At 35.2% G+C, this 24,596-nt stretch overlaps 1 protein-coding gene across 1 annotated transcript; it reads left to right on the top strand.

Annotated features, from left to right (window-relative positions):
- Positions 1-8,070: 8,070 nt before the first annotated feature.
- LOC129962151 (uncharacterized) lies at positions 8,071-8,775 on the top strand. Its single transcript, XM_056075891.1, has one exon. The coding sequence runs from the start codon at positions 8,071-8,073 to the stop codon at positions 8,773-8,775; it is 705 nt and encodes a 234-aa protein (XP_055931866.1).
- Positions 8,776-24,596: the final 15,821 nt, after the last annotated feature.

Raw genomic sequence — 24,596 nt, 5'->3', positions numbered from 1 at the left:
ACAGTAGACTACAGCTAATCACGGTGCAAGTTTAATTCAAAAAATGACTATATTAATTGATTTTCAGATCTTCATTCGATGTATCGCCGCAAAATCAATAACGAGTACCGAATCAGGGCATTTCGCTGAGAAAGGCAGCAAGAAAAGGAATTGGACAAGGGTTCGCCTGCTGTTCTTGAAAAAAAGATTGTTCTTCAAAGTGATGTGTTTGTATAAAAAATGGTTCTCTTTGCAATTTTAAGTGTCATAGCAGTTTGCCATGTCGAAATAAGTCATTTGTAATAATGGTACTGTATTAAACAATATTCAAGTAAAGTATTTTTTTCTTCGATGATATGTTCTTTCCTTAAACACTCTATTAGTAAATATAGCTCAATACAATTATTTTGGTTTAAATTATATTGTCTAACAAATCAGTTAAAACATGAATAAAACGGGTTCTCCCTAGCGCTGCCAGTCAAAACGCATTTTCCCTAGTGAATTCACGTTTTGACTGATTTCGGGTTTTCACTGTAACAAAGTCAAACGTTTTAGATACTGCCATGCAGAGCGGCAAAATTCGCATTTTATCTATTTCATCTAATATGTTTATACACGCGAGATTCCATAAGTTCTCTAAGAAGGTTCTGAATGTGTCCCGGCGTTAATAGTACCAAAATCTAATTAAAGAATGAAACTTGTGTTACGAAAACTTCAATAAATAATAAGAAGAAAAAATTAATATCAATGTTTATAGAGAAATTTCAATACAACAGATTTTCGAAATATCGGACGTTCGAGCAAATGACATGGTGAAGTCTGGAATCGAAGTTCGCAATAGTTTTCTGCAAAACATCTATTTCGCTTTCTTTGACCTCTGTTTCAATTGCTACTTTCAAGTCGTCCAACCCTGAGGGCTGTGTCTTTCAGACGTCCCCATAAAAAAAACGCACGGGTTAAGATCCGGGGAAAAAGGTGACCACTCTATACCATTTCCTGTTTTCGCAATGGAATCCAACAATATCGTGAAAGTGTTCCGCTAAGAGATCGAAGTTTCGCTGAGTGCGGTGATGTCTAGCGCCATCTTGCATAAATCAGTAATTGCCATGCAAGGATGGGATGACATCGTCAATCAGCGCATCAAAATAAGCCTCACCGGTGATAAAAAAAATTGATACCAATAATACTTTCAGTAGATAACGCACATTAAACTGTGAGCCTAAATAGGCGCAGTGACCGAACTATAGAATGATGACGATTTTCAGTGGCCTCCAGTTCAGTTTGTTAAATATCCTTGCAGGTGGAAGTGCGCCTCATCAATGAAAAAGATCCTATTAAAATGACTTTTGCCGCATTCAACCCCTATTAATCATCGTGTTTGTAAAATCAAACTTCCTTAAACCATCCAAATCCGTCAATGGTTTATTGATTTGAATTTTGTAAAAGAACAGAGCCGCATCCCTCCTCATTATTCGATGCACCGTGCTTTTGGACAAGTTGAGTTGCTGTGCCACCTGTCGTACCGAAGTTGATGGATATGCTTCGCACACTTCCGTTCTTGCACGCATCTCTTTTTTCCCCATCTCTAACACAATGTCTAACACAGTCGGGCCGGTCTAGTTAAATCTTTCATACGTTCTTTTGATCGTCGTGCCGTTTATGTTGTGGTGATTGCCAAATTTCTTTTCATGAATTTTTTTCCCCACAGCTACTAGTGATTGTAATTTATGATAAGTTTAGCACCATGAAAATACCATGTCTAATCGAATATCTACTCATTTCAGAGCCACAATGATCACGTGCAGTAAATTCTTAGCGAATAACGCGTGACTCATTCTCGTCAGTTCTGTTTTCTAACCTTATATGCTGTGGCGGAAATTTGCATATTCTCTTGAAGACGCGCTTTTCCTCTCATTGGTTGCCACAAATTTGAATAGTCACCGAGGGAAGCGTCCATGTTGTGGAATCGTCGTATGTATCGTAATTTAGAATACAAACTGTCGGATTTGTAATTAACGTTCTTCGTGTGAGATGATGACTTAAAAATACAATGACTCAAATATATCGAATTTGGTATGCGATTCAGCGGCTGAAATTTCAGTTCTGTGTCAAATTTTAGACACAAACTAAAACACAAGTTCACCTTTATTAGAGAGTATGTGAGAAAGTTCTGGGGAGACTGCTCCGGCTGGTTTACAAGAGAAGAGGGCGTCTTATTCATAATTATTTCTAAAAATTTTCTCATTAATAAATTTCATGTCAACTTTTTTGATAACTTTCTGGAGATTTAGAATTAACTTGTTCCGAAATTATCAATCCATGGATTGACGATTTTTTTTTTTTGTCGTCTTTAAAATTTGGTGTTTATTTTTTTTAGTAGAATAAGGGCATTATCTTAGAATTACAATATTTTGTTGTCTAAAGTCCAAAAGTCTCTAAGAAAACATCAATTCATAGCGTATCTGGATTCCAAGCAATCTTGATTCATCTGTAGGGTAATTTTAAAATAGTGGAATAAATTGTTGAATAACACGATAAACGGCCAAACCGATATAACCTTCCTTTTCGCTTGGCCCGCCGTTCGTACCGATGTTGATGATGTTTAGATTCATCTTTCACACTAAATTTAGGCTCTCTTATTGATAGAATGTATTTTGTTGTTGTTGTTGTTTTACATCGCATTTATCAAGCGTCAGTCATCGGCAACTATCGTGGTCTGTATGGAAAATTTAACATCACTCACTCGTAATTGACCCATCCCGAATGGTTAGCTCAATGGAAACTGACATGGCGCTTAAGGTGTTACACATTTAAAAATGTAACTTTTACATTAGAATGAGCAGCAAATGCAAGGGGCAGTCGCTACATGGACTGCATCAACAAGTCAAGTAAAAGAAGCAGATGCACCAAGCAAAATGCGAGACACGTTGCTTTCCGCGTTCCGCGAATTTGATTCAATTTATTCTCATTTTTGTGATTTGTAATTTTTTTGGTGCCTCACTTACTGGATGCACAAGCAATCATTTGGCACTGTGAGATTATGGCCTTTTCAAAATATAATCTTACAGACAGATTTTAAAAATTATATATTTCGAAACCAACTCAATGAAGCGGAAAAAAATTGAAATCAAAAAATTTCTAACAAGGTTTTCTCGTTTCACTTTGTTTACCACTTGTAAGCAAAGACTGATGTGAAAATCTTATGCACTGAAATATCTGATCAAAATTTGCTTTCTTTATTTCATAAACCACCTTATAACTATCACTAGATAATAAATAAAAAAGTTTATGACATAAGGCGCTTTTATTAGCATTTTAAAAAAGGAAAATGATTTTTTAAATTAAAAATACATTGTTTGAAAGCTTATCGCAAAGGTATATAAGGTGCGGATGAAATTATTCTTAAGTAAATTGGACTTATAATCAAGTTTATAATATTTTTATTTGTTATATAAAGAATGTTTAGGACTTCTTTTTATCATATTCGTGGCGGCTTTATATCCGATCCTTATTATTTTCTGTCTCTAACAAAGGTTTTAATTCCCCCCGCAAAAGAACTGTGAACCTTGGATAAGGCACAGAGCATCCTGTATGGCATTGGCGTACAACAGCCAAGAAACACTATAATGCCTTTGGCGTGATTTTAGCATTTTTAATAAATCTACCTTGGCGAATTTTTCGGCAATGAATATCGCTCATGCGGTTTAATAATATCCAAAAAATAGAATTTGGGTTCTTACAAACCGATCGAAACCAAAATTTGACACGGGATTACAATGACAGTCACGAAATCACATGGCATATTTAACTAATTGCCTTATTCCTCTCTTTGGATAGGGTTCAAATATGTTCCGAATTTTATCCGCCTGCCTCCCTCCAGTTTGCAACTGTCTCGCTAACTTGCATTGGACAGACAGACTTCCTCCGAACGGAGACTGCTCAAAATTTGATAGAAATCTACGCATTGGGTGCAAAGACCACATTTCTTCCGTTTATCTCAAAGTGTTTTGGAGTTATCTTTGTTGCAGACAAATAGGCGGGCATACAGACTTTTTCCAAAAATGTGTTTTTCGTACTCCAATAGGTCTAAAACATAGAGATTTGTCAAAATCACGAGTTCCAATGTTTCGGAATATTATATATATATATATATATATATATATATATATATATATATATATATATATATATATATATATATATATATATATATTAAAATCTAATTTAAACTTGATTAATTTCCAAAGTTTTATCTTAATCCAGCCCATATTTCTTCATTCTATTTTCTTATTTCCTGATCCAATTCCACCTTTTTTATTTAATTAATGCAACAGAAGCTCTGTAAAATTGCTGACATAGACAAATTTCCACACTCAGAGTGAAGGGATAAAAATTTGTTGTTCTAAGACATTCTTTTAAAAGATCCCTATAATTCCCTTACCAAAATCGACACGTGTAAAGAAATCCCTATCGGAATCTCATAGTAATCTCGTCGGGATAAATAATTCTCCCTCTTTACGCTCTTCTGCTGTTGTAGCTTGTGTTGCTCGATGACGGACTAGCGTCCGTCATCGCTTTTTGTACGTAAATTATGCCACCCGGGATGGAATAAAAGCGGTTAAAATTACAAAAAAGTGTCTTCTCTCTCTTCGTCCACGAAACTGCTTTAAAAAGTTATGTTTATATCATCTATACATAGTATAAAATGAAGTCTTTTGAAAGCGTCTGTATGTTTGAAAGAGAAAAACTAGAGAAATACTTAACTGATATTGGTGATATTTGTACCCTTTTGTAGGGCATTTGCTGCGGAAGTTTTAGTATAATGTGTGTGTGTGTGTGTGCAATGATATTTTAATATCTAATTTAATCCAAATTAATTTCCCAAATTTTAGCCTGATTCAGCCCATGTCAAAGTCATTCTAAAATATTCTCTTATTTCCTGATCCCATTCCACTTTTTCTATTTAATTAATTCAACTGAAGCTTTGTAAAAAGGATGCGCCATCAGTTCCACGTGCCGAGTAAAAATGATCCCTCCGTTGCCCTTATCAAGGTCAACACGTGTATTGAATCGACACGTAGCGGAAATATGTTAAATAAGATCAGGGATAAAATGTTCAGTTGGCCTTCATTCCTCTCTTTTCGCTCTGTGTCGTTGTTCTCTGTTGTGTGTTCGTCACTCATGCTTGTACATAATGTGTGCTTCTCTTGGATAAAATAAAACGAAGTCAAAAAATCGAAAGTCTTTTCAATGTCTTCGAACTTGCCTTCTGCTTTTAAGAATTATATGCTTACATTATATATATATATATATATATATATATATATATATATATATATATATATATATATATATATATATATATATATATATATGTGTGTGTGTGTGTGTGTGTGTGTGTGTGTGTGTGTGTGTGTGTGTGTGTGTGTGTGTGTGTGTGTGTGTGTGTGTGTGTGTGTGTGTGTGTGTGTGTGTGTGTGTGTGTGTGTGTGTGTGTGTGTGTTAAATAAGATCAGGGATAAAATGTTCAGTTGGCCTTCATTCCTCTCTTTTCGCTCTGTGTCGTTGTTCTCTGTTGTGTGTTCGTCACTCATGCTTGTACATAATGTGTGCTTCTCTTGGATAAAATAAAACGAAGTCAAAAAATCGAAAGTCTTTTCAATGTCTTCGAACTTGCCTTCTGCTTTTAAGAATTATATGCTTACATTATATATATATATATATATATATATATATATATATATATATATATATATATATATATATATATATATATATATATATATATATATATATATATATATATATATATATATATATATATATATGTGTGTGTGTGTGTGTGTGTGTGTGTGTGTGTGTGTGTGTGTGTGTGTGTGTGTGTGTGTTTGTGTGTGTGTGTGTGTGTGTGTGTGTGTGTGTGTGTGTGTGTGTGTATAACGAGTTTTGTAATTGCGATTTTGATTATTTTCCTATTGCGATTCACACATCCATAAAACAGCAGTATCTGCGCTTTGCACTTATCCACGTATGTGCAAAAAACTTAGCGCAAATAGCATGAGCTGTGATAGGCATATGCGATGCATTTCTTTGTTTACGTCTGATTTTAAACAGCCATTCAAAACTCATTATGCCCCCAAAAAAGGAAATCCAGCTGTTCAGAAACAGCAAAGTTTTAAAAAATTGGTGGCAACAGTAATTTGTATATATTTGAAAAAAGACTTCTTGTTTTGGTTTGTTTTTCGAAATAAGAAAAGAGCAGTAAATAAAATAAAACTAACGTTGTTATTTAAAAAGGTTTCTTTCATTCGTCCATTGAAATAAAAGAAAATAAACGTAAATTTTGAATTTTAAACAATTTGGCGTCCGCGACAGGATCAAATGGCGTTCTAGAGGAATTGCTCATCAAAACTGTAAACAAGCAAGTTTATAAATTGAACTTGACTCTCGAAAATATTTTTAAAGTATGGAAGATATATTGAGAAAGCCATGGCGGCAGACGTTTACAAACGCCGCCAATGCTTTAGAAGCAGAAATGCGGAAGAAGGCTGACATGGACATAGATCAACTCCGAGTGTCGAATTCGCGGTTAGAACGGAAATTCAATAGTTTGATTGAAGTTCAATCAGAAATCTCATATATTTTGCTAAGTGCCGAAGAGGAAAGCGAGTATTTGGCTGATTTTGAAACAAATGAAACATATAACGATAGATACATCGCTTTAAAATCAAAAGTAGAAGGCAAAATAGTGAATTCCATTCCTGTAGTTACACCTGGAATTCTAGAAAATTCTACGAAGAGAAATTTTAAGCTACCTAAGGTGGAACTACAAAAATTTAATGGGGAAACCCGAAATGGGTTAGGATTTTGGAGACAGTTAAAAAAAATGGACGAAGATGTCAGTATAGATAATGACGATAAATTTCAGTACTTATTACAGGCTACTGTTGTCGGTTCTCCAGCAAGTGAGCTCTTAGATAATTATCCTCCCTCAGGTGTGAATTATAAAGAAGCTATAAAGCAGCTATAATCCAGATTTGCTCGCGACGAATGACTGGCAGAAATCTACGTTCGAGAACTTTTACGGTTGGTTTTAGCTCAAGCAGTGAAAGGTGGGAGTCCAGTTTATATGATAAGTTGGAAACTCAACTCGGAGTTTCGGAGACGTTGGGGGTAAAAAGTGAAATTTCCGCAGCTTTGACGCACACCCTAGTAGAGCCCGGGGAAATACCGAGGGCATGGGAGCGATCTCGGCAGCGTACGGAAAGTGACACGCACACTGAAAACTTGAAAAATCTTTTCGAATTTCCCACGTACTGAAGTCGAAGAACGGTTGACACGCACAATTCTTTCTACTAAAGACTGTTCCAGCTTCCTGAATTTACGCAGGAAGCGACCCAAAGGAGAAACCAGTTCATTCTTGTGTGTGGTGTGGTAAGGAAACGCACAGTTCCTCCGAGTGCTCCAGGTTACACTATCTCTCACTGGAGGATAAGAAAAATTGACTAGGAAAGAAGAAGGCTTGTTTTAACTGCTTAAAAGTTGGGCATGGTTCTGTAAGATATTTACTTTGCAACCAACGTCATGTTATGGTTATGTGCCGAGGTTTCTAAAAGTATTAAAAAGGAGGCAACTAAACTTGCAGTTGAAACGAGGGAAACGTTATTGTCTAACCCAAAAATGCAAACAACACTTCCACAAACTATAATGGTGGAGATTGTTCATAATGGGAAAACGGAACTTGCGCGAGCACTTTTTGTCAACGGATCACAAATATCTTACCTATGGAAAGACATAGTAAGAAGCCTGAGTTTGAGCTCGTTAAATCAAGAGACTTTGAGTCATAATCTGTTTGGAGGAGTTGAAGCTAATTTCAGATACATGGAATTTTTGATATAGAAATACGAAGTATAGAAAAGGAATTCAAATACGAATTATTGGTTCTAGATAAAGACAAAATGTGTGGATATATTCCGAGAGTGAAACTCCAACATATAAGTACCCTACTTCGTAAACATTAGATAAAAATAAACGATTCTGAAATAGATACTCCAGAAATTGTTGATAGAAGCCGATTACTCTGGACAATTGATGGCAAAAAATATAATTCCAATCGATAAAAACCTTATTCCCATTGAACCGAAACTCGGTTGGATATTTCAAAGTCTAGTGAAAAATCAAGCTACCTTGCTCGGTACCATAGAACTTAGCAATTTGGATCTTACAGAACTCTGGAATTTAGAGACAATTGGCATAAAAGATCCGGCAGAAATGAAGACAAAGGAGGTTTTAGGTGCTGAAACTATCAAATTCTTTCAAGAAAACATCGAAGGCAATAGAAATGAAGTAAATTTGCCTTGGAGGGATGGTCATCGGAATCTTGGTGATATTATCGCTAAAGCGGAGAAGAGGCTTGTTTCTAATACCCGAAGACTTAAGAAAATAGGATATTATGATGAATACGATGATACAATTAAAATCTGGCACGATGAGGGCGTAATAGAAATAGCTCCAAATAATGGTGCTACTGATCACTATCTAGCTCATCAAGCAGTGATCAAGAATTCCAGCCTGACTACAAAGGTTCAACCTGTTTTCGATACATCGTTGAAGGATGAAAAAGGGAATTCTTTGAATGCTTGCCTTGAAAAAGGACCGGACTTGATAGAAATGATTCCAAATCTTTTGATGCAATTCCGACAACATGCTTTTGGTGTTACTGCTGACATAAGGAAAGCATTCCTACAAATCAGTTTGTATGCTGAGGAGAGAGACTATTTGCAATTCCTATGGTAGAGAGATGCAAGTCAAAATGAAGTTGTTGCTTATAAGCACTGTCGTGGTCCGTTCGGCCTAACTTCAAGTCCATTCTTGTTAGGAGTGACATTGGGATAATGCTCATCAGCACTTGAGAGGAAAGCGCTTAGATTAAAGACATCATTCTATGTCGACAATTGTGTAGTTAGTTTCGAAACCGAAGGCAAAGTAATCATATTCAAAGAAGAATCTCAAATACTGATGTCTTCTGGAGGTTTCGACCTTAGAGGATGGGTTGCCGTACCATACAAAAGCACGAGCATGACAACCAAACAGAAGATCGTTCCAATTCTGGGACTCTCATGGGATACAGAAAGTGATGCAATTTAACCCCTTTGACTTTTTCTGAGAGTGTCTATACAAACAGATTTCTGTTGTCCATTGCACAAAGGATCTTCGACCCTATCGGATTTACTAGTCCAACAACGTTGATTCCAAAACTGATTCTGCAAAATACATGGAAGATGAAACTTTCCTGGGATGAAAATCTTCCACAAAGCTTAAAGAGGGAGTTTCAAGCCTGGCTCAACAAGGCGCATTTCTTGAACTATTGCAAAATTCCAAGAAGACGTGTGATTGGGCCCTTTGACGAATGCTCCATTACTCTACATTGTTTAAGTGATACCAGTAAGTCAGCTTTTGAAGCATCTGTTTTCCGTAGAGAATCATATCAAGGTAACACGTCTGTACGCCTTATCCAAAGTAAAGCAAGGGTTGCACCGACGAAAGCAACAACAATTCCTCATTTGAAACTTTTGGAAGCCTTAATATCTGCTTGTATGTACACTCAGGTTGTTGAAGCCCTGAATTTGCGAAACTGCAAGGTGTGGTTCTGGTGCGACTCAAGCGTTGTTTTAATTTGGATGAAGAGAGACTCCTGCTGGAACACATTTGTAGGAAATTGTGTCGCAGAAATCAGAAAGCTTACTGATCCTAAAGACTGGTATATTGTTCCTGTAACGATGAAGTCAGCAGACCTTCTCTCCAGAGGTTGTAATTCCAAAGTCTTACTGCAGCCTATGGTGGGAGGGTCCTGAATGACTGAAAAGTACTGAGTTATTGCCTATCAATACGTTCGAGGAAGAAGTTGATGAGAATGAGGTTCAAGTAGAGAAAAAGAGAACTGTAATCATTAGCAACAACTCTCCAAAATTTTCTGTAACTGATGAATTCGCATATTTTTCTCAGTACATAAAGAATGTAAGAACATTGGCATAGATCTTCAGGTTCATCAGAGACGCCCGTAAAAAATCAGATCTCCCATCATCAATGATTCAGTGTCTAACAACAGAAGAAGTAGATGCAACTGAAAGAAAGCTTCTCCAACTCGTTCAAATGGAATTATTCTCAGGAGGCAAAAAAAATCTCTCGGAAAATACAGACTTTTAATGACGATAATGGCCTAGTGAGAGTGAAAACAAAGATTGTATTAGGAGATGAATCAGAAGATATCAGTTACCCTATTTTATTACAAAGAAAACACAAAGATGTTGCTCAAATTGTTGAAGAAGCTCATTGACATTTGCAGCATACAGGTCCACAGTGTCTTCTCGCTAATTTAAGACAGCGTTACTGGATCATTGGAGCTAGAATACTAGTCCGAAACATCCTTTCAAAATGTGTCATTTGCAGACATTTTAATGGAAAATCAGCCGACCCACCTTTTGCACCTCTCCCTAACGATAGAATAAATCATGCTGCTGCGTTCGAGGTGGTTGGAGTGTATCTGGCTGGAACTTTGTACATGTTGACGGGTGAAAAGACATGGTTAGTAATATTCACCTATGCTATTTTTTGAGCAGTTTATTTTGAATTGACAGTGTCTCTGTCCACCGAATCATTCCTTATGGCCCGACGAAGATTTATAGGAAGGAGAGGAAGAGTTAGCATTATATACTCATAAATGTACTAATTTCATAGGTAATAATGCATTTAAAGAACTTGACTGGAAGAAAATAGCAGAATTATTTACAATTGAACGAATCAAGTGGCACTTCAATCCTCCCACCGCTGCTTGGTGGGGAGGGTTTTGGGAAAGGCTAATCAGAATGGTAAAGGAACTGCTAAGAAGAGTTCTGGGGCAACGAACTGTCAGATATGTTGAATTAGAAACTATTCTTTACGATTGTGAGAGTACAATGAACTCGAGACCCCTCACTTACTTGGAAGATGAAACATCGCAGTTGAAGCCTTTAACTCCAGCGTGTTTCATTCAAAGCCTTCCCAAGGTTGAAGTTTGTGATTTGGACTGCATCGACAGAAATAGTGTGATACGCCGTCTCCGATATCTACAAAAGTTACGTAAAGACCTACGGATGCGTTTCAGAAATGAGTACGACCCTTGTGCATTACGGAAGACGCAGAAATGAAACTCTGAAGGTCGGCGATGTCGTTCTAGTAGGAACATTAGAAAAAAGAATTAAGTGGTCATTAGGACTTATAGTCGAAGTTTTCCCCGGTCCAGATGGGAATGTGAGAAGAGCCAAGGTTTAGGACCGCTTCCGATGAAAAGCTAAGGTTAGTACAAAATTTATATCCCCTAGAAATGTGCAATCAAACTGGGCTTATAAATGAAGATCAAGAAAATCGATGCCTAGAAGGTCAAGACGTGGATGAGAACACTTGAAGATCACAAACATCTCATGAGCCACAAGAGATCAAGCGAAATCCAGCCTTGAAGACCAGAAGTGGAAGAACAGCCAAAATTCCTGCTCGCTTGGACATTTGACATTTAGTGTTGCAATGATTTTTTCAGTTCATTGCAAGGTAGGAGTGTTGTTCAAAAACAGCAAAGTTTTAGTAAGATTGGTGACAACAGTAATTTGTATATATTTCAAAAAAGATTTCTTGTTTTGGTTTGTTTTTCGAAATTCGTAGTAAGAAAAGAGCAGTAAATAAAATAAACCTAACGTTGTTATTTAAAAAGGTTTCTTTCATTCGTCCATTGAAATAAAATAAAATAAAATAAACGTAAATTTTGAATTTTAAACACCAACCTTTATCGGAGCAAATTAAATGCCAAAAGTCTTCGAAAGAAATGCTCTATTAGCGCATATCAGAGAAAGAATGCCCACACTTATAAAAGGAGAGTCTCCTGTCGAGCGAAGTAACCTTCTCTCTTCAAATTGCACTGCAATTCAATTACAGAAACGGAATGAATCTCTTTGAGGAACGAATTGATTGCCCAACCAATATAGTTTACAAAGAAATATTATGAAACAAGCTTATTTTCATATCAGATTATACAGATTACACATGTGTGGTACAGTGGGTACAATGACTTATTTGTATATTTTTAAATTTTAAAACAGTTTTCAATTGTATATTTTTAGTGAATTGTTTTGTCTGTGAACATATCATATTTTTACTCTTTCATCTTACCGTTCGTGTCAGAGCAATGCAAAATTGAAACGCTCCTTCTCGGTGGTACGAATCCTCATGAATAATGAAATTTGGTTTCGCCTTGGCTGATGCAAGGTAGTTTCAATAATCAAAGAAATGTGTCTATTTTAGATCCTGAACTCTCTCTTGAAGAACAACGAAAAACTGCAGTGTGCATCTCTTCTACGAATCAAAATGGATTTGATATCCTCGCAAAATTCCCAACCTGGAATAAGCTCAAACGTGTAGTGGCGTGGTTCTGATTGGATAGTGCCATTCACCATTGAAAGCTGAAGGAGTTTTTTTAACTGTTTGATAAAGCTACCAATGCTATCGTGCGCTTGGTTCACAAAGGTGAATTTAAAGAAGAAATCTCGGCTTTAAGAGCAGGAAAAAATATTGACTCTAGCAATAGAATTATTTCCTTCAATCCCCTCTTAGCCAACGGAAATTTCTACGTGTTGGGAGTAGCCAAGGAAGCGCAAACATACCTGATATGTCATATTGGCCAGAAAGCCACGAAACATAGACATAGACAATATTTCGTTTCCTTGTAATCTTTAATTCCGATTAGGCTGAAATGAGTTAAATATGCACATCTTATCATCGTATATAATACTATCAAGCTATTTTAACATTTTCTTCAAATTGGGTGGATTTTCACGAGCTAATTTCTATCAAAACCTGGCGAAAGGCATCGGAAATTACTTTATATATCCTGGAACCAACAAGAGCAAATACGCTGAAATTTCATTCATGCTTGCATTTTTATCTCCTATATTCTTTGAATTTAATTGCTGTTCCCCCCCACCCTAAATAGAAATATTTTAAGAAAAAGGTGAAATTTGGCCAGAACGCGGCGATATGTATAAAAAAATTAATGATAAAAATCTTTTTTCATCTTGCAATCTAAATTCGAATAGGCCTACATTTTTTTTAAAAAAAAATATGCATATCTTCACTTCTCATATCATATTTTCAAGCTATTTTAAAACTTTCTTTAAATTAGAAGGAAATTAACCCAAAGGTCTGAAACTTCATTTTGTTTGTTTGTTTATTTTAATCTCTCAAATCAACTTATTAAATTGTTAGAACCAAAATGAAAGAATAATAATAAAAAGACCATACTTAACCAGAATCGAAAAATGCAGCTTTACATATCTTGCATTTTATAAGCCCGAGTAAACTGAATCTGTATAGTTTTTAACATCGGGTGTTAATTGGAATCTTTGGTTCGAATTCCAGGTGAATAATAGACATTTTACTAATTTTTGCCTTTAAATATATAAATCTTTGAGATTACCCAAAAGTTCACAATTTATTTTTGAAAGAAAAGATATGATTCGCTAATTGTAGATTATAATTCCAATTATGCTTAAATTTGTCATATATGCACATATTAACCTGCCATATCGAACTACCAAGCTGTTTGAATGTTTTGTTTAAACTGGAAATATTATATGGCGAGAAGTATGAAAAAAATCTGTTTTGCTATTTTTCAATCTATAAATCTCAATAGATTAAAACTAATTAAATATGTATAAATTATTTTAATATACAGTATTATAAAGCTGTTTTTAATTTTTCTTTAAACTAGATAATATCTGGACAGGATTAGTCGGAAAATACGCCATTTGCTATTTCGGACGTCATGAAAGAGATGGCTAAAACTTAGACAATAGGCGCACTTTTACTTCCCGTGTCATTTTATCAAAGTGAGGAGATAAGATGATCAGATCATCGCAATGTTCAGAGAGCTTTCTTCATCTTGCAGTCCACTGGGATGTTAAATTCGTACATATTATCAAAAAAATATCGCATTATTAGACTCTTGATATTTCCTAGAAACTGTTTAGATATCAACGAAAAGGCCAATTTCGGTTAAAATACATATTTTGCTACCATGGATTCTAAACACACAAATGGGTTTTAATTTCATTGATGCACAGTCGAACTGCATTATTATGACCACCTGTCTCATAGCCTGTATAGTCTCCTCATCAGCTAAGCGGCGGAGTCAATATGTGCTTGGAAGGTGGCATCTGTGACCGACAAAGCATTACGTAAACTTGTGCAGATTCCGAAATGCAGGTCTTTTTGTATCCAAAAACTGTTTTCACAAGATCTGGGAAAGTTGGAGGCGAGGGTAGTAACTAAAACTCTTCCTCTAATAATGCACGGACAGTTTTGGTTACATGGCATATAGCATTATCCTCTGAAACAAGCCATCACTCGCAGGATACACAGTTATACTATAAAGTGCAACTGAACAACAACGAGTAAGATTCCGAAGTGCAGGTCTTTTTGTATCCAAAAAATGTTTTCACAAGATCTGGGAAAGTTGGAGGCGAGGGTAGTAACTAAAACTCTTCCTCTAATAATGCACGGACAGTTTTGGTTACATGGCATATAGCATTATCCTCTGAAACAAGCCATCACTCGCAGGATACACAGTTATACTATAAAGTGCAACTGAACAACAACGAGTAAGATTCCGAAGTGCAGGTCTTTTTGTATCCAACAAATGTTTTCACAAGATCTGGAAAAGTTGGACGCGAGGGTAGTAACTAAAACTCTTCCTCTAATAATGCACGGACAGTTTTGGTTACATGGCATATAGCATTATCCTCTGAAACAAGCCATCACTCGCAGGATACACAGTTATACTATAAAGTGCAACTGAACAACAACGAGTAATAAATACACACAGTAATTGAGGGTACCTTCCACATGAATTAATGGACTAAAGCATTCCAAGAAAACATGCCGCAGACACTGCCTCTTCTACCTCGTTGCAATGGTTTTCAGAAGTTTGTTCTCCACCCATCGATTCGACGCAGTAGAAAATCAGATTCATCTAAAAAAGCAACCTTTTTCCATTGTTCTAGCATTTTACTATAGCGCACATGCATATCAACATAGGTGCTGAAATCTGCAGTTTGCTGCGAAAGTCCATGCGCAATAAAATTAGGCTTAATGGCTTCCTAATGCATTGCTGATTCATTTAGGAAGTTAATGTATAGATGAAAGTGCGGCGATCAGTCTTAACCAGGCGTCGCAAGCGATGCTCACCTGTGTCGATAATGACCCGTGGTGCCCCAACATTGTACGAATGAATTGCACACCTTCTTAATTCTTACAGTTATTGTACACATTCTCTACATGAGCATTTCACAAAAGCTGCTGCTTCAGAAACGTGTGCGCTGTATTCGATTATCATATTCTTTCAAATGTTCGCTAATGACTTACACATTACACCAACTACTGTTATGCGAACATGTACTCTGAAACTACCTTTACATACTTTTCAACGAACGGGTTTTTCAGTTTTATCTGTGATTGGCCACTGGTTTATGCCAACATAATATTGTGACTCGATTGAGGATGTATTTTCACCATCACTATTTTTAAAAATCTGTTTGAATGTTTTCTTTGGAACCGAAAAATTTTAAGATATTGCAATCTATAAAACCAACTGAGCTGAAACTTTTCGAAATATGTTTACCTTAACCTCCTAAATCATACTATCAAGTTGCTTCCACTTTTTCTTTAATAAATGGGATATTAAACAGAAATTCCAATTCTATTCAAAGTGCTACTCGATACACAGGTGGGAAAACACTTCCATTGTCCATTAAAAAATCGACAGGCTGAAACTTCACGGTGGTCGGAACGACAATCGGAAAATTACGGTTCGATGCCCGATCTTAATTCTCGAGCATTTTTACTATTTATGGCCATTAGTATTAAAATATTATCTCAAAATTTATTAATCTTGGCGTGGGAATACCCAAGAGAAAATATTATTTTAAAAAATTGATTAACTGACTGAAAGAAAAGCACACATACACATAGAAAACAAAATACATTTCGACATATTTAATAACTTATTAAAGTAAAACAACTTACTAAATCGAAATTTTACTTAATCAAAACATACTAAGTAAAAACAAATTTAATAATTATTAGTGACTTCCTGGGACCTGTCTTGCAGAGCGAAGTTTTTCGAAGGAATGCTTAATATTAGAAATAGCCACTCTCAGTTCTGCCGAAATCTATATTTCGTCTTCAAAGAAACCATAGCAGAAAATCCAGTTTCACAAAGGTAGGATGTTGAAAATGGTAATAGAATGTGAAATGCCCTTGCTTTTAGTGCAGAAAAATCATCCTCTATTCCTTCCCAAAATTGAAATAGTGATTTATTACTAAATTGTCTTTTACTTTCGCCACTTGTCGTGAAATCTATGAATTTTTCTTCCTCATCAATTGAGAGTCCTTCGGGAGTCTTATGAAATGGATCCCTAACTCACTCGTAACTTGCTATCAGTTTGTCGTCAGGAAGAAAATACTTTTTAAAATTCTTTCCCAGCATGGCTAAATGATTTACAAATTATTATTAGTGGTTACAAAAACCGCTTTTACATGTTCTTCTTCAGCCTTGTAAGTTTTAGTACAATCATCCACATTTGCAAACATTGTTGGATTTCTTTGCTTTAACCCTTATGTTCATTTTGTATAGTATACCATACATACAACTTTATAAAAATATACTACCACTATAAAATAAAAATATATATATAAAATATAAAAAATGTAAAATATAAAAAAATATATAAAATATAAAATAAGCTACCTATATATATATATATTGCTTTTCTTCAAAAAAGCAATCTTGCCACGATAAGGGTTAAATTTCTGCTCCACAATTCCCTTTTTTTACAAAAAGTATTAACTTTATCACTCGTATACAACATATACGTATTTGCTTCTTGGAGTGGAAAATTCAAATTATTTAATTTCTCAAATGTGTCGAAAAAGTAGCTCAATTTCATCACAAATAAACTATCGCGAAAATTCTCAGCCTCCGGTCTGTTTTCTTCTTCTAGGAAATTGGCAATTTCTTCTCTTAATTCATAAACACGTTGCAAAAATTTCTCACATGATACCCATCTTGCCTCGCAATAAAATAGTAACGCTGAATGTACTGAACCCATGTCTTTACAAAGTGCAGAAAAGATTCTCGATATCAGGGGGTCTCCTTTTTATATAATTTACTACGGTTACAACCGTAGTTAACACAATATTCAGACCTGGACTCATTTCTTTCGAAGTCAAAGCTTCTCTGTGGATCATGCAATGTGTCCAGGCGCACTGAGGCGATTTTTGTTTTACAAGTGCTTGTATACCTTGGAATCTTCCGAACATTGAACGAGCACCATCGGTGTATATTCCGACGCAATTTTTGCATTCTATGTTTACCTCGTTCATAAAATCATATAGCAAATAATGCGAGGGCCGTTGTTTTTTCTATTAATTTGCAGAAAAGTAGTTCTTCTAAAACTGATATATTATCACAAAATCGTACATATTAAATGAGCACCTTTATTACAATCTACTACCTTTATTACTATTGTTGCTTCATCAAGTGATCAAATTGCTTCATCATTGAAAACAATTTGTCATGCAACTTCGAGAAAAGCTGACACTGTACATCTTCAGCTATATCACTAAATCGACGAGCAACAGTATTATTTGAAACAGCTACGGACTGCAGTTGTTTTGAAAAATTATCTCCGGAGATAGTTTCTACAATCTCGATAGCTGCTGGCAAAATAAGCTCTTCACCAATGGTGTGTGTGAGGGTTTTTACATCTGGCTATTTTATATGAAACTTTGTAAGATGCAATTAAAACTTCTTAATTCACAAAGTTTTTTTAAAAAATGATTTTTGCTTTTTATAAATTTTAATTTTAATTCGAAGAATTCTCTGGGTTTGTGGACGTACTCACTATGAAGCGTTTCCAAATGTCCTTTAAGTTTATTAGGTTTCATGCTGCCTGAAGCCAATATTTTTGAGCAAATGATACACAGGGGCCTTTCTTCTCCATTTACTTCAGTACTAGTAAACGTAAAATTTAAGTATTCTTGAGAATATTTTCTTGATTTTATTTTCGGAACCACGCTCGTCTGTGTGCTTGTTGATGCTTGACTGTCGTCTAATGCTCGCTTACTGCCGCTTAAAAATTTATTCATTAATCTGCATGAATCTGCTGCCGTAAATATTTAATATGGTGAATTGCAATTAACACGAAAATATATATAACATACACATTCGCGATATATTCGATAGCGATAGAAGGATCGACTCGAATGAGACTGGCTGGAATAGAAACTTGCGTTAACGAACATTTTCCTTTTTCCTATGAGAAAATATCTGAGCATGCTCGAGGCGGCATCGGTCGTGTGGATTCTCTTCCACAAACATTACTTATTTTTTTTTCTTTTGTTTAGTCATACTTCTGTTTCATTTCTTTTATTATTCGAAAAAATGTATTCCTAGTTTCTAAATTTAGCTCACCCCATCTAGGTCAACTTTCATTAATGAATTTTTCTAATTTCATATTCTTTTAACGTTATCTTCCTGTTTGGCTTTCATTTCAAATATAATATTTAAATTATCCGCGCTTTCATTCGCTTCATCTGTTCACTGTCCGCTTGTCAAAATGCCAGATGTGATTTCTCGCCAATGTTGACTCGCTTTTACTCTTTTTTTTTTTTTTTTTTGGCAGTTAGTTAAAAATAATTTAAAAACAGAATGCAAAATACAAAATATACATTATTGTTGTATACATTTAATTGTAAGCGGGGGGGGCGAGATTAAAATTATGATTGAAAACTGGGCAGCGAATACTGAAAGGTTGAGAAACGCTGAGTTACTGTATTCTCTTAGTTCTGAGTTCAGTTAATAAATCGGTTTAGCGCTATCTCTTGTGTGTGTGTGTCATTGAGTTCTATACCATAGTATCTACGTGACAAAATGTATATGTTTTGCAATTTGTGGAAAAAGCGTGGAAAATTCCAGTTCACTATAATGAACACAGGATTGATGCGCGATCATTGTATGGAGGTTGCAATTTCAGCTGCCAGTCGTCATTTTTGATTAATAGCTTTAAACTATGCTGCAAATATTTTTACTTTCCGCTTTTTTATATAACAATCTTTAAGATTTCTTAAACTACACTTGAAATGTAGAAGTCTAAATAGGCAGAAATTGTTTACCGTGTATATCTTATACTTCATATAGAAACCACCAAGTACTTTTAAATTTATCCTTAAATTGGAAGAATAAGCACCAAAAGGTCGATTCATGTCAAAAGAGATCTCGACTTTCTGCCATTTTGGAAGAGTAAACAGAAAGAAACTTCAGCAAAGCCTGGATTTTTTATTTAGTAAAATCTTATTAAGTCGAAGATTTCCTTCAAAATGGGAGGCTATCGACGAAAACATCCATTTCATTGACAGCACCACGAGATATGCAAAAAAAAAAAAAAAAAAAAAAAAAAAAAAAAACCCTTTTTGTTTACAAATCTAAAGGTCCAGAAAGTTTGAAACTAATTAAGTATGCACATATTATCCTACCGTATAATAAAATAAAGCTGCTTTAACATTTTCCTTACATTGGAGGGAAATCATCATCAAGGCATCAAGCATTTTATAAATTGGTATAGATTTATACCAGATTTCTATTTCAAGGAGTATAAAGAATTTATATTTAATCAATTAAAGAAGTAATGAAAGAACTTTTATTTTAAAAAAAGTTTTAGTTATAATGTTGTTTTTGTAACTTACTATTACTAAAAGTAAGTTAAGTTTAAAGTTAAAAGTTTACTATTTGTAACTTACTGCATTTAGAATTTTTCATTTATTTAAAAAAATGTTGTTAAATTTAATAAAAAAATGTTTACAAATTTAAATTACAGAAGATGCAACAGAGAATTTTACCACTCACTTTGCATTGTAATAACCGTCAAATAGATTTTGAGTTTCCTCCCCCAACCCCCAGATCTCAACGCTTGTGCAGAGAACCGTCATTGCTTTTCAAAATGAAATATTTGCCGATTCTGATTAATATCTAAAACATCTTTACATAATATTGGGTATCATCAAATACTTTTGAAAATTTTACTTTAATTACCTGTTAGATTAAAATCAGGTTAGTTAATCAGAACAAAAAGAAAAAGAAGTGTTAAAATATAGAAATATTCAATGCTAAAAATTGGGACATTTTCTTTCAAAGAAATGAAAGAAAAAAAATATTTTTAAACAGTTAGCCTATTCTGTCAATTTTCTGAAACGCTAATAAATAAAAGTGAATGAAATTAAATACGGATAGAGAAGAGAGGAAAAATTATCATATTTATGATAAAGGATTTCATCCAATACACAAGTTGCATCCAAAGTAGAAATTCCAAGATTTAAATATAAAATGATTTTAATATGGATGTATGGTTTTCTTTCGTAATATATGGTGCAGTCACATTAATGTGACCACCTGTCGAAATCCAGAATAACCACCTTTCGCAGAGCTGACAGCTGCGAGACATAGAGGAAGAGTTAATTAAGTTGCCGAAGGTGTTCACTGGGATGTTGAGCCATGCCAACTCCAGTGCCGTGGTCAGCTGCACTAGGTTAAGCGAGTGAGGATCCGTAGTGCGAATAACCCGATCGAAGTGGTCCCACAGATTCTCGATTGGGTTCAAGTCCGGGAAATTTACTGGTCAAGGGAGTATGGTAAACTCTAGGGTTTGACGGTTTTTCAAACCCGGTTTTTTAAAGTAAATCTGTCACATTCGAAAACCGGTTTTCCGAAACGCCTGGATATTCCAATTCTTCAAAAAAAAAAAAAAAAAAAAAAAATCTGTTGGGACCGATTTATCCAGCTGCTGGGAGCTTAAGGCGACGAGATGCGAATTTATTAACAAGTGTAGGTATATTTGAATTTCTGTTAAATGAACTAAAAGATTAGAACACTGAAATAAGTTTGAAATTATTATATTATATAGAAGAACGAATTCAAGAAAGTAGAATTAGCGACTCTTTTGCTGTATTCGTACACTTCTAGTTCAGCGAAGAAATCTAATGTACTTTCTTTAGTTTCAAAAACCGAAATTATTAAGTTATCTGGAAAAATATTGTTTAGAATATTTCCAAATTCGTATGTGGAAACCGATTCTGATGAAGAACAAATCGAAGAAACTACTCGTCAGAGTAATGCTTTTTTAAAAGAAGACATTGAAAAATCAATTCATAAGTTTCTTGAGGACCCTGAAGAAAAACTTGCAAATCCAAAGACACTGAAAGCTGAATTTTTATTATTTGAGGTGTGGTGGATTATGATGCGCGAGGATAGAACCTGGGACCTTGTGGTTCGCAGCCCAATAACATGACCACAATTTAAAAACAATTGCTCTGGTGGCGTAGCTGTTCATTACAGCCTCTCCCTCCAGTGAGTCGGAGGTGAGACGAACGATATGGCTGTTAAGTGGTGATGTATTAGCTATTGATTCTAATGCGCCTGTACCCATTTGAGTAGCGCTAAGCGTTATGGCGTGTGTGTGTGGGCTTGTGGTTGCTGATGCTGCGTCAAGTGAGTCTGACGACTTTGGTTGCGGGTAGATGGCGCCACAACAGCTGTACGAAGGTTGAAAGTTCATCGTCCGAGGTCACCAATGTGGGAAATTAGAATGAGCGAGGATAGAACCAGGGACCTGTGGTTCGCAGCCCAGTAACATGATCACGATACAAAAGCAATTGCTCTGGTGGCGTAGCTGTTAACTGGCTTATAAGCTTTCACTACAGAGACAACGAATAAAAGAACAAAAATTTTAGATTTGTTATTTGATGCCATGAAAACTATAAAACCAAGCTCAGTAGTTAGTGAATGAGTATTTTCAATTTCAGGTAATATTGTGTCCAAAATTAGACATAGCTTTAAAACTTAGCCACCATTCAGTCGATATTTTATGTTTTTTAAAATCCTATTTTCTTTGGAAATTAAAATTAGTGAAAACAATATAAATATTATTCAAAATTTTTGTTTAAGTTTTTGTTATTTTGTGTAAATAATATGTATATATAATCTTTAATTTTATTGAATTTAATATTGATTTCGTTTTTTGTTATTTTATATAACTTTGAGAAAATATTTTTCCCTATTCTATTTTTTAGACAAAAATTCGAAAACCGGCTAAAACTGTTTTTTTTTTTTTTTTTTTTTTTTTTTTTTGAAATATGGAATTCGAAAACTGGTTTTTCAAAAAGTCGGTTTTTGTATAAATCCTAGTAAACTCCTCCTGGTGCTCTTCGAACCACGCACGTATGCTACGAGCTTCATGACGCGTCGCATTGTCCTGCTGGTAGATGCCATCATCCCGAGGAAAAACAATGCGCATGTAGGGGTGAACATGGTCCGCAAGGATAGATGCATACTTGCGTTGATCCATCGTGCCTTCCAGAATGATGAGTGCACCCAAAGAATACCACGGAAACATTCCCCAAACCATACTACTCCCTCCTCCAGCTTGGACTCTTCCGGCAAATGTTGCAGGATGTTTGTTTTCAGACGTCTCACGCCGTATACGCCAACGTCCATCTATTCGATGGAGCACAAAACGTGATTCATCGAAAAAAGTCACCTGTCTCAATGGAAATCAGTTGAGGTAATGGCGAGTAAATTCCAGCCTTCGTCGCTGATGAACAGCAGTCAGCATAGGTGCATTAAAACCAGGCGTTTGCTGCACCGTCGTTATGGAGACACTGTTGGTAGTTCCTTGGTTCGTCTGAGCGGTCAACTGTTCAACAGTTACACGTCTATTCGCCCGAACGCATCTCTGCAGCTATCGTTCACCTGTACTATCTGTAGCGGATTGGGATGAACGAGGATAGAACCTGGGACCTTGTGGTTCGCAGCCAAGTAACATGACCACAATACAAAAGCAATTGCCCTGGTAGCGTAGCTGTTAACTGGCTTATAAGCTATCCACAACATATCTATGGCCAGTGGTGCAACACATTTGTCATTTCGCTGATTTTGGATAGGGCCATTTTGCCATGCACGATGTACTTTCATCACTGCGGTCCGCGAACAGTTTACGAAATTAGCCGTTTCGGAAATGCTTCCACCCTTGGCCCGAAAGCCAATGATCACGCCCTTTTGAACGTTGGATAATTCGCTCCGTTTCTGCATGCCTGCAAGAACTGAAATGTTTTCCTAATGCCTGCAACACAATTTATATATCCATCAAATTTGCTGATAGCACGTCCCTTCTGCGATTGGTTATTTAACCCTTAATTGGGGACCTGAGGTCTATGAGACCGGTACCTATGGATTTTCGGTCACCCCTATTCTATTTTTAGCTTACTTGAATGGATTGATTCTGTAGAATCCTGTTTTGTGAACTTCAATACACGTGCACTTTTTCAACGATTTCAGCGGATGCTTTTTAAAATAATTCAGTTATTTCTTTGAGCGCGGTCTCCAAGACCGCACCTCCCTGTTAGAGGTCCTCAGTGATAAACAAGGCTTAGCACATGGCGCAAAAACTTGGCCCCAAAATATCATCCAATTTACTGATCCTATTATGAAGCAATGCTCCAGACACTTTTAATTGAAGCAGAAAGTGGTTTTAGTGATAAGGATAATTGTACAGAAGAAATGAAATGAAAATTTTTCGATGAAACTTTGCATTCAACTGATTCTGATATGTATGTTGAAACATAATTAATTTTTCTAGAGATAATGTATTTTGAAAATTTATAAAATATATTAATATACCAAGATATATATATATATATATATATATATAGAATTTATAGGTTGATTTTTATACTAGTTCTTAACCTACATGTTTAAAATGCCCTAGAAAACTGTGCTATGAAAGTCACACAAGCCGATAAAAAAATGGCCAATTTTACCCATTGTCATTTTTTTCCCCATATAATTTTTGAATTTTACATTATATTGTTTTCTATATACCTTCATATAATGTAAAAATAAATATGATTTAAAAAGTAATATTTTTATAAGAATATTGTTTATTGTAACATGTAATTTGAGAAGAAAATGTATGTTTCAATGCATTTACTTTTTTCAATGATAATATATTTTGAAAAATTTCTAAAACATATCTACATATCAAGAAAAACATCTGCAAAATATTTTTCATACTAATACATTCATTAGAAAATTTAATTTGAGTGTAAATGAAATGCATTCTCGTAGTAGCGCCTCCCCAATTAAGTCCTAAAATTTCACCTCCTCAGTTAAGGGTTAACGTTGATGTCAAAAGTTGGCTGTGGTCCCATTATGACTGTACATCATATCGGAAGCATGACAATTAAGGAACTATTACAATAAGCCATCTTAATTCTAAATTGCAGCCATTTATGCTACGAGTGATAATTTCTATAAAAATGTAATTTTCAATAATCAATATCTCTTTATGATTTCATAGTATGAATGTATGTGAAAATTTTATTCAAAAATGTTATTTAAATTTCGCTGGGCTTCTCCTCCCCTTTATGAAATTTTTGATTGAGCATCAATATCAGTTTGAAACTAGAGATTTTTGTAAAAATGA

The sequence above is a fragment of the Argiope bruennichi genome, chromosome 1 (assembly GCF_947563725.1).
Source record: "Argiope bruennichi chromosome 1, qqArgBrue1.1, whole genome shotgun sequence".
NCBI classification, from domain to species: Eukaryota; Metazoa; Arthropoda; class Arachnida; order Araneae; family Araneidae; genus Argiope; species Argiope bruennichi.
This window is presented reverse-complemented; position numbering and strand designations above follow the sequence as displayed.

Coding starts and splice junctions, on each gene's coding strand:
- LOC129962151 (XM_056075891.1), top strand. CDS start 8,071: ATGGCAAAAAATATAATTCCAATCGATAAAAACCTTATTCCCATTGAA.